This window comes from Falco naumanni, chromosome 15, assembly GCF_017639655.2.
Source record: "Falco naumanni isolate bFalNau1 chromosome 15, bFalNau1.pat, whole genome shotgun sequence".
Lineage (NCBI taxonomy): Eukaryota > Metazoa > Chordata > Aves > Falconiformes > Falconidae > Falco > Falco naumanni.
In genome coordinates this window covers 20,351,563-20,366,073 of record NC_054068.1, presented here as the reverse complement: position 1 = coordinate 20,366,073, position 14,511 = coordinate 20,351,563, and the positions used below count along the sequence as shown (strand labels likewise).

Below are 14,511 nucleotides of genomic sequence, written 5' to 3'. Positions count from 1 at the left end.
GTGTGGAGGAACAGCCCACAGAGAGGAATCAGATAGCCCTTTCAGAAGAAAACAAATCGCAATGATGTGTAGTACAGTAGAATTTGCCAGGGAGAAAGACAGTAGAAACAACTCCTATTTTTCTGACTAATCTCATTTCAGGAAGACACTCCTGACAGAATGCAATAGCAAGAGGCTTGTGCAAGACTCAAAATCTTACAGGTTTCTGCCAAAAACAGCTGCTAGCACAGGTTTTGCCATAAATTACAAAAAAATCAACATGCTCATAAATTGGGCAGAAAAGGGGAAAACATTTTCATCATCTCTTCAGACCTGGCCCTATTAATTTGAGCAAGAGCAGAGATTTTTGGCTGTACAAAGACATTTCCCTGTGGAGAGAATAAAAACACCAACAGGACAGATGAGAGTCAGCCATAAAATGGAATCTCTTATTTTCTGGGTCATAAAATCATTTACATTAATAAATAAATAAATAATATCAGAAAAGAAACTGCTGCACAAAGCAAGAAACCCAAGAGACAAACTGAATTGCAGAATGTGCTATTTAAGTGAATATGGTTTAATTAAGGAACATTAATCATTTTTTTGCCCAAAGTTCTTCTTAGGCTGCATAAGGCAAAGTCAAAGATGGACTTCGTAGTGTGCTTCAGCAGAGGCAAACACCTTCTCCTTAAGCCAAGCCTAAATGGTGGGAGTCACTAAGTCCCAGCTTCAAGAGAGGATCATAAAAACCCTACAAGGACTACAGCTTGCAGCCACTCCAAAACTGCTTACTTCTTGGGCTGACCATTTTTTAGAGTAATTAGATGTTGGGGGGAGGGGGGGAAATCCTACTGTCTCCATACTTACGGACTTCATCAAGGTTAAATACGGGTTTTGAGGAGCCAGCCAGCCATGGCTTGTCTACGGGAAGAAAGAATAAAGCCAGGAAGGACAAGCAGGACCCAGCAAGCCCCGTGGCTTTGGTACACATCACCCAACTGTGCACAATATGCCTTGCCCGGAGTGTGAAATATTCCTATTCTCCTGGCTTGGCCACCTCAAGTCCTCGCTCCCCACGAGCGCCTCCAGATGAAGCACTTTTCTTTCTAGATGCTGATTCTTTCTGGGCTTTTTATTTCATCACCACATCCTTCTGGTGCTGTTCCCACTGCTTGGGAACAAAGGCATTGCATCGAGTCTAACACAGAAGCAGCGCTGTCTATTTTAAGGTCCTGTGGGAGATCACCGCCCTGCTAAGCACAGAGGGAGAACGGGAAGGCAAAAACAATCGGTAAAATGTAGCTTCAAGCGGGATAAAGCTCAATCTGCAGTGCTCTGTTCTGTGGAGCCACCAGCCCTCCCATGAATGATTGGAGCAAGGGGGGGGGGGGCGGGGAATCAAATTAAGAAATTGAAGAAATGTTAAGAAATTGAATTACTTATGTCCAGCTTCACTAAGTGAACTTTTTAGGGCTTTAACACCCCCAGATACTCCTAGAAAGTATGACCATTTCTAAATGAACACCCTGATGGACGATCACATCATTGCGTTACCTGCCAAGGTTTATTCTACAGGACCAAGCTGTTTAGTTTTTATTGCTAATGAACAAGATTTATTCTTCCAACTTAATTGGACCACCTAAGATTTGCACACACAAAAAAATATTAAACAGGACACCTGGAGAGAAAGCAATTTAAGATAAAGTCATCTGTCAGCACAGGCAGGCAGTACATCAAGGTACGAACACTGGAATGAGCATCAGGAGGCTGATAAAGACATAATATACTCGGTGATAGATCAGTAATGCTGCCAAAAACGCTGCTTCTGTGAAGACTCAGGATTTATGCTCTAGCTCCGCAAACAAGAATGCCCTCCCACACACAGCCTGAAGATGCCCTCTGTTCATGTTTTGAATTAGTTGCTTCACTGTGGGAAGGATGTGGCGTGCTTTTGGTAAGGGAAAGGTGTAAGGTCTGGTGATGGAAGGAAAATCGCAGCCCCTCACACCTCCCCTACAGACCAGTGGGGCAGACCCCCGAAGGCAGCTCAGTGCTGAGCTCCCAGGGAGCTCAGGCAAGGAAAAGTTCCCACCAGCTCCAGCAAGGGGGAATATAAGCAAAGATGCTGCATCATCTCCAACACAGAGGTTCTGAAACTGGTCCACCCCGCTGCCGCTCTCTGCAGGAATGCAGTAACTCCATCGCTGCTATTCGCTCTCAGCAGCAAAGCCGCTTCAACTTAGTCAAGGCAGCAGCCCTGGAGATCAGCGAGAGCGGAGGTGATGAAACATTGATGGAGAAACACCCTGTCCTGCCAGGCCTTCGGCAGAGATTGGCTTCCCGCGCCTCCAGCCCAGCCAAGGACTGTCCCCAGTGGCCAAGAGCTTCGTGAGACGGGAGCCTGCAGCACCGCGCAGCCTGACCAGGGATGCTCTTTCCGCTCCATCACCCCCAGTTCTCCAACTGGTAGGGCAACGCGCCGCTTTTAGACGGTAAATGAGAAATTATCCAGTCCAAAAACTACTACAGCAACTGTCTCCCCCATCAGCTATGCTTTAAAACTATTAAGCAAGTCTCCTGAAGCACAGGCGAAGTCACATGGTGAGCCCACAGGATGCCCACAATATGGGCCAAATTAACCCATTTTATAGGAATTTTGCAGGCAATGCATGCAGCTCACTGTCTGCAGCGCACTTTTTCCATTTACCAGGTGCTGAGATGAATATAAACTCTGTTTTATTTAGAGTGAGGAACCTCTCTCAAGATTTCTAATAGCTTTTTTTTTAAATGTACATTTTTGCTGTCGTCTCAAATGGCTACTACAGCTATTTGGCTGCCAGAAGTAAGCAATTCAAAACACTAGTGGTAATAATAAACTCGAAACAAATGATGGTTTCAAATTTAAACATTCAGTTCTGCCTTCTCAAAGCTTCTGGATGAGAATATGTGACACTAGGGGCTGCTTAATGGAAGTTTTCTCAGCACTTTTATTAAATTCACACAAGTACTCCCCTAACAAGTCTAAGAATTATTACAGGGCTTAGAGAGTTTATTATCCCTTCAGCAGGTTAATACGATGTTGATTTAAAATAGAGTGTAACTGAGCAAGAATTTTGTTTTCCATCGTCATCTTGGTGCAGAATGGAGGACAAAAAACCCCTAGGTCTCCTGTGTTGAGGAAAGCCTATGGATGTGAAAGCATCCAGATACACCTAAAAACCCAATTAATCTGCTCACTACGTTCCTGCATTCCTGTTCTTTTTTTCTGTTCCTCTCCCTACAAGTCTCAAGACCTCAGCTAGAGCCAAGACAAGGTTTTATATCACGTATGGACTTCACCTCTCTAACTCCAGGTACCGGCAGAGATTTCCTCTCCTACAGCCTCTCTGTGTTGCTCTTTCCAGTAATAATGTCAGAAAATAATGAGCTGAAGCTTTGCCACTTTGGACTACATCTTTAGGCATCATCAGGCTAATGAGCTTTCCCCATGCGTGGGGAAAAGCTGGGTTTTGGTGTTTTGCTAAGAAATACACCACTGGTGTGGAAATACTATCCCTCCACCTCCCAAAACAAGGCTGCTCCAGAGCTCTAGGTCTGCTGGCATTTTCCCCACTCCAAAACAGATATCCTTTCCCCCCCACCCCTTTCTCCCCAAGAGAAGGGCAGTTAACACCATGTCCCAGCCTCTTTTCACTCTTCCCTTCTCCTCAGACTTTACCTAGCTGTCCTAAATAAAAGTTGCGTGAGACAGGTAAGAGTTCCATTTGATGTCCCCACCTACACAGTCCTAAAAATTACTGTTCCATAAACACTGGCCCTGGGTGTAACTCCATTTTGAGCACCCACTACCAACGCCCTGACGAGAAGAGGGAGGATGAAGTCTTCTGTGCAATCATGTACCTTGCAGTGAGCAATCCCTGGACACAGAGAGCCCAGCCGTGCCCTGCCTGCATGGCTTGAGGGGACGACTTCGAGTCATGGATTTCACATAGGGAGGAGGAAAGAAGAGGAGAATTGCCTTCCGGGTTCACTCAGAGAAGTAAGAAGGTAAACAAAGACACAAGGGGTGAATCAACCTTAAAAAAAAGAAAAGGGAAAAAAAAAAACCAACAAAAAAACCCAACCCACGGAAGGAAAAAGGTCAAAGCAGAAGGGGATTGGGAAGGGATTCCTGTGGCTGCAATAGCTTTGCTAATAAAGACTGCACTGGAAATTGCATTATTGACAAAGTTGGAAAACTGTGCCACTTCTTAGATTTGCATTTGGAAATGCACCCTTGGCACAATTCTCTGTATTTTCTATCTAAACACCTGACTCAATCCTATGGGGCTGAAAAAGTGGCCATGTAAGAGAGGGTGCAAGAGGAGTCACTAACAGAAGAGCTGGATTTGAATTGATCTTTCTGATCCTGTCAAAGAAGGAAAGAGGCAAATAAGGGTCAAAATCAGTTTTCAGCAAAAGACAGAGCAAACCAAACAAAAAGCTTCATCTGATCTGAAATGAATGGCGCTGCTTTCTTCAGAAGCGTTTAAAACAAAGCCAAAAAGCCACGCAGGTAGTCACCACTGGCAAAGCCAGAAGGGAGGCGGGGATGGCAGTGCCCCTTGGAGCACACAGCTCCGCCACGAGGATGCTCACCCCTAGCCGCGGCTGACCCTTATTTTAGATGCCAAGTAGGAGATGTTCCCTTTCAGTGGGCTCTCCCTGGTGTAAACGAGATGGAGCATCTCTGCCTGCAGCCGCCGTGGCTGAGCAGGTCTGACGTGCACTGGAGTTCACACGCCTGCTGTCAACACAGGTTTTTGACAGTGACACAAAGGCAGGGAGCGATGAACGAGGACAGTCGGTAAGTCAGCACTGAAGTGCTCCCAGGCAGAGCGATACCTGCCTAGACATTTCCCATGCCTCGGGAGCCATCCGCTCCAGCTCTATACTGCGTGTGGGTTCACTCACACTCAGCAAATACATCTGATATACACTTACCCCCCACACACACCATAGTCTCCTTGTCAGAGGTCTTGTGACATTTGAGGATTGGTTCTGGACTGGAAATGCCACCATCCCCACACACGGATTTGAGCAGCACTGTGACAGCTTCAGCTTTTTAATAAAGCAGTTTTGCCCTCGTTGATGCAGAGAGGAGCTCAGGGCATCTTCAAACAGCCCAGAAGGCAGAGAGAACATAGCGTTACCACAATCTCACATCATAAACTCTGGGTAGGCATTAGTTATCTACAGCAGATTACACACGCTGCCAGTCCTGAGGTTCTGGCTCTTGCAGGCGGAGCAGCCGTGAGCAACCCAGACCCACAGAGCAAACACCCAGAGAGACACCCAAGGGCAGCCTCAGGATGGGTACAGACTCTTGGCTCAACCCCAGCCCCTTATGCTGATTTAACAGATGTTTTAAGACCTTACCATTAAATGCAAAGTGGTATCTTCCAGGCTCCTAGAGTGACATATCACCTCCGCTTGATCTGCTACCACCACTGAAGAGCATCTGTCACCCCCTAGTTTTACTTGCTGCCTATTTTAGGCAACGCGTAGGACTTGAATATCTTCTTCATTAGTTTGCTACCAGGATTTAATTAATCTGCTTTTTTTTCACACTTGGAAACCTATGATTTTGAGCTGAACTAGTAAACATTATTCAACCTTTTTTAATCCTTTACCTGAAAGGATGTGGGAAAAATAGAAGAAAAATACTGAAACAAGCCCAAAGGTAAGATTCATCCTCCACGTGGCAGCAGCCAGGTTGATGGCAGAAGACATCCAACCCCCTTGTTGTATTTTGTTATTCCTCAGCCTTCAGGTTTGCCCCACACCACCACAGTTCTGTTTCTTTGGTGGAAAGGGTGAAGGGAACTTTGTGCTGGCCCACCAGCCACACTCATGGTCTGGAGGAGTCAGAACAAGCTTGTCAGGGATGGCTGAGTCAAAGGAAAGAAAGAACAGAAGAGGAAGAAAAAGTGACTAAGGTACCATTAGCGTCAGAGCCATCTTACCTAATTCATAGCCAAATGAATTAAGCCAAGCTTAACCCTCCTTCTCCAGCCCCCGATGAACTGCCTACAGAGCACACCAGCTCATGTGAACGTGTAAGTTAAATATAAAATCTTACGGGTCTTTTACTTCATCGCCACCCACCGAGAAGTTACACTGCTCCATGGCTGGGACTCGCTGCTTCCCCAGCACATCCACATAATGCAAAAACGTGAATGAATTAATTGGGAAACGTGTTCTCATCCCTGAGGATTCGGTGGGATCCCTGGTACTTTTCTGCTAATGTGTGAAAACCTAAATGCATGTTCCCATGTTTAAACTCTTTGTTTGAAAAGGCAGGGAGGGTCTCATGGTGCACTTGAAGAGCCCGTTACAGTAAAGTCACAGTTTCAGTTTATGTTTCTGTTGTAACTGGGGAAAAAAGGGAGAGAAGCAAGTTCTAAGGGAGTAGGAAAAAACCTCTCCAAACCCTTAAATCTTACATTTCCAGCATCCATTTCTACTTTCAGCAGGTGAGAAAGGGCACCCAGTCCCCTTGTGAAAGGGAAAAAGGATCTGCACGCCCAGCTCTGTAGTATTTCCCACCGGTTAAAGACATTCTGAAAGTTCATGGCTGATTTTCTCAGCTCAAACCTCAAAGCAGGAAAAAAAGCCATTTACAGATGGTAAAACTGAACAGATAAGATACCATTTTGGTGGGAAAAGTCCTAACTCAGGAACCTCTTGTATAAACTTAATGTTGCTTCCCAATTGAATTTATGCTCTGGAGCCTAGATTCCACATTATTGTAAAATTTTGGTATTTCAGGGCAGGTAAGAAAAAGAAAACCAAAAACCCACAAACTGAAAACCCAAACAAGTTAACTTAACAGACTTAAGGGTATTAGATGCATTTACCTTTTCAGTTTCCCTGTGAAGCAGCATTTCCTACAGCCTGCAGCTGCCCAGCTGTTTCACCGGGCAGGACCATCCATCCCAGCCCTCTGCTCTCCAGGCTGCTTTGGGCACCTTGGTAGACCCAGTGGCACTGGTTCATTCAGGGAACCAAAATCCCTGTCAGCCCAGGGTGCTCAGATGTAATGAGTTTCGGATCTGCCAACCCATGCCTACCAGGGACGTGGTAGAAGATCCAACAAATCATTTAGAAAATGCAAGGACTTGCGTGGAAGAGTTACTACTGCCTAACTCCAAGGAGGCTGGAGGAGAGTGTGAATTATCCTTTACTACAGCCAGTGTCTCAATAGTTTATTTTTGCATTCACTACTTTTTTTTTAATAAAGCTAGGAGATAGCAAAGCTGAGGATCTATGTGTTTAATTACTAGATGCCGTGGAAAGACTGTAATTACACCAATTACACCGTTTGCACTCCAGTTGATTCCACCCCATTCTGCCAATTCATTTTAAGTGCAAATAGCCTCGTTAGCTCCCTAATCAGGAAGTCTATAAATACCGCAGCGGTGGCACTAAGCACAGCCCTGCCTGCCTCCCCAAACCTGGGTAAGGGAGCCCTGGCTCCCACACACTCGCAGGCACTCAGGACCATGCTGCCCAGCTCCCCCTGCACAGACCCTCCCAGCTGCAGCCCTGCAGGGACTGGGGTCCAGGATCTGGGGTGAACGGCGGACGCCAGGTGTACCCCTATGCCCAGCTAACCTGGGGCAGCCCACGGTGCAAGACCCATGGGGGGTTGCAGGACCTGGAGTCCTGCATCCCCATCCAGTCAAGCTAATTGATTAAGGATCAACAGTGCATTCCAACCCCAGCCAGTCCAGAGGCTGCAGGACCTAGGAAAGGGGCTGCAGGACCTGGGGTGCACCCTCATGTCCAGCCACTCCAGAGGATGAGGGATTCTGGCAAGGAGATAAAGGATACAGGCTGCATCTCCATGCCCAACCAGTTAGAAAAAAATACGCAAGACTCGGGCTGCACCCTCGTGCCCAGCCACTTTGGGGGTGCAGGGGCCCAGAAGGGGGGTACAAGATCCAGATTGCACCCCTTTTCCCAGTTGGTCCGGGAAATGCAGAACTTAAGTGCATCTTATTCCCAACGGTCCCAGGGTGTGCAGGGCAGGGGAATGCAGGAGCCCGGCTGCGCCCCTAGCCCGCCGCCAGTCCAGGAGGTGCAAGACCCAGACAAGCAGGTGCAGGACCCGGGCTGCGACCCCCTGCCCAGCCAGCCCAGGGCACAGGATCTGGAAAGGGGTTGCCGGATTTGGGCACTCCTACCCCCAGACAGCGCGGGAGGTGCAGAACCTGGTCTGCACCCCATCCCCGACCGGCCAGGGATGCAGGATCCGAGGAATAACCCTGGTGCCAAAGCCGGTCGGGGGTGCAGGAACGGCGGGGCATGCAGCGTGGGGCTGCGGGAGCCGGGGCGCAGCCTCTTGCCCACCCGCTCCGGGAGATGCCGGACCCGGGAATAACGCCGGTCCCGAGCTGGCTGGCTGGGACAAAGGGATGCAGGACCCGGCTGCGCCCCACGCCCACCCAGCCCGCGGGTGCAAACCCCACGCGAGGGGGTACAGCTCCAGGCTGCGCCCCGATGGCGAGCAGGACCCGTGCGAGCAGGGATGGGGACAGGAGCCGCGGTGTCACCCGCGTCCCGGGGTGCGGGACCGGCGGTGCGGGACCCACTCACATCGAGGATGACGGAGGTGCCCTTCCTCTGCTCGGCGGCGGCGGCTACGCCCGGGGTGAGCAGCTCCCGCTCGGTGACAGCCTTGTCGCTCATCCTGGCCACCACCCAGCGCAGCAGCCCGTCCAGCCCGCGGAGCGCCGGCGGCGGCTTGCGCAGCAGCAGCCTCTGCACGCCGGCCCGGCAGTACCGCGCTGCCTGCTCGCACATCGCTCAGCCCGGCCTCATGCCGGAGCTGGGGGCTCCCTCCTCCTCCTCCTCCTCCTCCTCCTCCGCCTCCTCCCACCGCCACACGGCGGGGGGGACCCGCGCGGCTCCTGCCCGAAGAGCAACTCGGGGGGCGGGGGGGGGGGGGGAGGGGGGCGGATTTTTTTTTGGGGGGGGGGAAGGTCACCCCCGAGGGGCCCCGCTGGGTGCTGCCTGCCTGCTCCCACCCCCACACAGCCCCTCCTGCCCTGCTCCAACACAAAGCAGCCTTTTGGGCATTTTTTATCTAAAGAGAGTATTCCTGTTGCATGTCCTCTCCCCTCTGCAGCCCACCCCCCCACCCACCCCACCCCCCATTCTAGCAGCTCTTTGTAAGGACAGCAGAGAGCAAATTTCTTGCTAGTAAATAAAACTTGCCTCTGACGCCCTACTCATACTCCAAGAAGTCCCTGTAGGATGAATAGCCATCCCTATAGGATGAAAATCCAGCTGGAGTATTGCAGCATTCACAGCTACAGAGCAACCCACGGTGCTCAGCTGGACAAATATTTCTAATCCTGTGACTGTGTATTATGAGGATATCCCTTTGCGATACTCCTGTGCACACCTACACAGGTGAAGATCTAGGCTTGCAGTAGGAGCAATACATCTTCTGGCCAAAACACCACTAGATCATTTCATCTCCCCCACACACACTCGAGGAGATGCTCGCATTTTGAGTTCACACCCAGAAAGGCACCAGAGAGCTCAGACCAGCCCCTCTGGGGGTGCCCAGAGCACTAGAGTGGCCAAAGGCTCCCAACAGCCTTTCCCCCCACCCAGCCACAGCAGCCAGACCCTCTCGCAGGCAGCTCCAGGGGACTTTGTACTCCACCAGGGCCACATCCCCAGATTTGAACATCTCTGATGCAGGAGCCAGCAAGCCCAGCACCCCTGTGCAAGCGTTACACACCTCCCATGCTGAGCCCTGTGCCTGACCTCCAAAGGAGGAACAGCATGACCAACAGCCCTGACCCGCTACCGCTTTAAGAGAAAAAAAAAAAACAAAACCGATAAAAAATTATTTCTTTAAACAGAAAAAACTTGGCAGTGCACCAAGACCCCCCAGGAAAGCCTTCCTGGAGATACTATTTAGCCTCTTCTTCTAACCACCCATCTTTATTCAGGTAAATTAGGGTGAAACCTTGCTGTTTGAGGTGGCAGGTAGGGGAACGTGCATTTTTCTCTCGCTGCTGCTCAGAGAAAAGTGAGTGGGAGCCCAGTTCTCTCTGCTGGAGTATGTGGATAATGGCTGGAGGCTCTTGAAAGGCTTTTCAGTAGCTGGGGCACAGAGGTGTGTGGCAGTAGGCCAGAACACCCGTGGGCTGAGCCCCTCTTTCACCAAGCTCTCACCTTTCTGGGTTTCCTTCTTCTCCAGCAATGCAAAATTAATGGGGAAAAACGGAGGAACTTCAGGGGGTTGATGTTGGCTCATGGGAGCTGTGTGGAACGCTTGAACAGTTCTGTGTTCGTTTACAGGGATGCTCAGAGCAGGCTGGTGTACAACCCGGTCGTCACTCAGTCCCCACTCACAGCTCACAGCAAAGCTAATCGAAGGCAAGACACGTCTTATCATCCTTGCCATGAGCTTAGGATGGCATCCCTACACACCAACTGCTGGTGCCAAACAGCCCGCACCCCTCATGGCCCAAATTATTGCACTTTTTTGTATTTTCACAATCCTCAGGTTATTTATACGCTTCTTTCTCCTTTAGACATCCCTCTGCTAAACGACTGGTTCGGACTGTATTAGCCACACACATTTTAGTATTATTATATGCTCATTATTTAAACTATTTACTGAATAAATTTATAAAGAAGGTTTTCTGAATTTTTCTTTTCACGTGCCATCGAGATTCATTACTTGACTTGGAAGTTTGCGACTATTTCTCTATTTCTGTCAAAATCAGTTCATGTAAATGTCAAAACCAGCTCTGTGGCATTTAAATACTCATTTTTCCTCCTAAATGGGTCTAGATAGAAAAGGTTTCAGCCACTCAGACATTTGGAAGAAGGCCCTCATTCGTACTGGGCTGTGTTGCTAGGGGCTTAGTTATTCCCAAGTTTCCACGAGGCTGAAAATGGAAAAAGCAAGGAAAAAAAGGGGAAAGGCAGTTCTACTTACCTGAGCCAGGTGAGAAAACACAGGAACCCCCAAGGCATGTGCTCAGGCTGGTCCCAGCCCACCCATCACCCCCCAGCCAAGGGGAGGACAGAGGCACAGATGTCAGGTTGGGCTCTGTGTGCCAGAACTCGTCCCCTCCTGCCTGCCCAGGGAGAAGGGGCACTGTCTGTACTGAGCAAATAAACACGACTGCAGCCCGGGCACTGGGGCTTTGCCAGCCTCTCCTGCCACCACGTGCTACTGGTCACGGCACTGCCCAGGTCCCTGGCAAGAAGCCATCAGCCAGGGCCAGAAGAAGAAACCAAACAAGTGATGGCCACGTGGAAACAATAGGGTTTTGCCTGCTCTAGAACACCTGTCTGCAGCTTGAGCTGTGGCTCCCTGGCATCCAGCACACTTCTTGCTCCTTTGTTAAAGGTGGAGAGAGCAGGACCACCAGCAGCCACCAGCTGCCTGGCAAGCTTTATGCCTGCGCATCATGCAGATGCCGAGTGGCATAGGAAGAAATAGGAGAGAATGGAAAGGAGACAAAAAGTTAAAATCCAGGCAAAGTTCATCCCGGTGAAAGCAATGAGCATTAATTGCAGGTCTGGATACACTCAGAGCAGACAGGCCACACAGCGTCCCACAGCAGCAGAGCCCATACGCAGAGCAGCCCACTGCCTCTGCTGCTGATCCAGGAGCATTTTGCTTTCCACGCTGCTTTGCAGAGCTCAAACGCTGCCCGACGGCTGTCAGGGCACGCTGCAGAAGGAAAGGCAGCAGCTGCAGCTCCACTTTCCCCTCCTTGACATTCAGTAGTGAGCTTCCCTGCTGCTGCCCTAGCCAGGGCACACACACGTGGTCCCAGACCATTACAGTCGAAGGCTCCAGTAAGGATGAGAAGGTTGTTGAAGGCTGGGAGAGATCAGACATATTGTCCCACACCCCCAGCTCCAGGTTCAGAAACTCGGAGATCTCAAGAAGAGGCTATTGCCACGCCAGCTTCAAGTCTTGATCTTGGCCCAGTGCTTTTCCCTCCCTGATGCATGTGGTGCTCGGCACAAAGCGTTGGTTTACCCCCATCACTGGCGATGTTTGCTCCGCAGGCTTTCATAGGAGGCTCAGCCACGTGCTATGCCCAATATTTTCCAGCAGTTTCTGGAAAGGCTGTTGGAGCAGGAGCTCAACCCATGTGCTGTAATTTCAAATGAGAGGCCACCTGAAGAACCCAAGGGCTCCTCTGAAAGAAAGGTCCGAGACAGAGCAGAAGTCCTGCCTGCAGCCCAGCGTGGCAGGCAGAGCCAGCGGCTTTCATCTCCCCTTTGAATTCTGCCTGCTCCCCCCTGCCCCTCAGCGCACAGCGGGGAGTTGTATTTAATTAAAAACTTCCAACAGGCAGGACCTGCAGCCTCAGTTGGTGCAAAATGTCACATATGACTTACTAATATTTACTAATGACTGAGGGATTGAGGTTAATCTAATGGTTTGATGGCAGGAGGAAGGAATGACGACCCCGTTACAGAGATGGGAATTAGGTAGAGTGACAATGACCTTGCTGGCACAGCCCAGGGGGCTGGAATGGCTGCTTTAGTCCCTGCACTAATTTGTGTTTATTATAATGCAACGTGTAATCACCAGGTGATTTCATACCAAACTTATACGCCAGGTTTGAAAACGCCACACTGCCCACAGCACCAAGGTAACACACTGGTCTGAAGACAAGCCAGGAAAACCATGTACAGGTGCACTGTAAGTTAACTCCTAAGAATTAAACAAACCCCCTCCCCTCTGCACTTTGAGGGGTCCAGAGCTCGTGGTTTGGGGAACACAGCTATTCAAACACCGAGCCCAGCCCAGTCACTGGGGTCACAAGTTTCTGATCCAGGCTGGGGCAAGCAGGAGGCTTCGAACATCCCGTTTCATGTCACATTGATCTTAGAGTGCTATGCTGGCTCTTGCTTTGAGACAAAATGCAGACTTGGACTTTAAATACCTCCAGAGCCTCTTCCAACTACAGTTAGGTTAGTGAGCAAAACCTTCCCCTCTTTTAAAGCACCCTGCTTGCAGCCAGGCACCCCCTCCTGCTCCAGGGCCAGCCGGCAGCCACGGGGGAATGGGCTCAGCCCGGGTGGGAGACCCCCGCGTGGAAGCGGGTGAGCAGAAGGGCTTTTCTGAGTACTCAGCCCCCCCATTGCACTCGTTGCTACAAATGTAGACCGGGCACAGTGTGAGAGTTCAGGTTTTCCCTGGCCATAATCCTAAAGGCAACCCATGGATATCTGGGAAACTCATCAAGGGGAATCAGCTGGACTAACCTGACCATCAAACAAAACTCCTGCAGCATTAGGAGATCACAGCCCCCACATGCCCAGACTTCCCCACAGCTCTGAGATGTTCATCAGAGCACTACGAGGAATTACCACCATAAGAAACAAACATCAAATAAATCTTTAAAAATATATTAAAGCACCAAATCATAAAGAGACTCACCTTCCAAGACGTACCCAAGCTCGTCCCGGAGAAGGGCTGGGAGCTGTGTGGCTTCTTCCAAGCTCCCAGCAGCAGCCCAGCTCCCGGCTGGGGCTGTGGGTATCCTGTGAAATTCAGGACATTTGTGCTGAGGGCTCCACACCAGCCCCAGGCATGGCTTTCCCTCCCCAGGGAAGCTGCCGCTGTTGAGTGGAAACCTTAGAAAACAAAGAGTATTGAATTGTTGTTATTGTGAGGTGCAGGGATGCAGGCAAACAGCAGGTAAAACCCCTCTGCTGATGGCTGATAAAGAAATTCAGGGGGCAGATGGTTTTGTTTGAGTATTTTTCAGCCTGCTTGTTTGGGTGATAAGAAGGCATTACCCAGCCCTGTCGTTTTGGCAATTGATGAAATGAGCATTTAACCCCAAAACCAACACACCCTTGTTTTAAAGTTACAGGCCACTCACAGGTAGAGCCTGTGAGCGTGTAGTTGTAGGGAAGAGATGCTGTAACATTTTTCTAGCAGGTTTATTATTTGTAATAGTGTTCACATAAAGCAGACCAAAATATTTTCCCCTTCAACATGCAATTTAAGTCAGAACTTTTAAGAACCCTTGGAATAAGCTAATCCATTTCTGATGACCTTTCAAAATTACCCTTTGTTTCCTGTGCCTGGTACACCTCATGTCAGATCATATGTAACAGCATAAAGAGCACAGAAACAGGGAACTGTGGACTTTCAGATTTATAAGCCTGTGTGCAGGAATGACCATCGATTAAAATTTTTTTTTGAGTTATTGCACCTAAATAAATTATTGCCTCTTTATAATTGACCTCTGCAATTGCAACATGAAACTGTCAAATAACATCATTTTAATGGACAAAACGTGTCTGCAAATGTATTGAAATTAGAGCAGTCAAGCTTCTTCATAGCAAAAGTGGAGAGGGAGGGACTGGCCTTTTTCCCGTTGCTCACGCCCTTTATAATTAATTTCTAAAGTCATGTATTTCCTGACCTTTGCCCAGCAGATACCACTTCTGGACAAATTTTGGGAGGAAAGGTTTCCC

At 49.4% G+C, this 14,511-nt stretch overlaps 1 protein-coding gene across 3 annotated transcripts in view; it reads right to left on the bottom strand.

Moving 5' to 3' along the window:
* NECAB2 (N-terminal EF-hand calcium binding protein 2) overlaps positions 1-13,533 on the bottom strand; it is an 87,681-nt gene extending 74,148 nt beyond the window's left edge. Inside the window, exon 1 of one of the 3 annotated variants that reach the window (XM_040615483.1) lies at positions 13,463-13,533. Coding sequence is in view for 1 of the 3 variants with exons in the window: in XM_040615482.1 (XP_040471416.1) it covers positions 8,623-8,829 (207 nt within the window). In the remaining 2 variants the exon portion in view is untranslated. Of the gene's footprint in view, positions 1-8,622; positions 8,847-13,462 lie in introns of those variants that run through there. The other 2 variants (XM_040615482.1, XM_040615484.1) reach the window with 2 other exon arrangements.
* Positions 13,534-14,511: the final 978 nt, after the last annotated feature.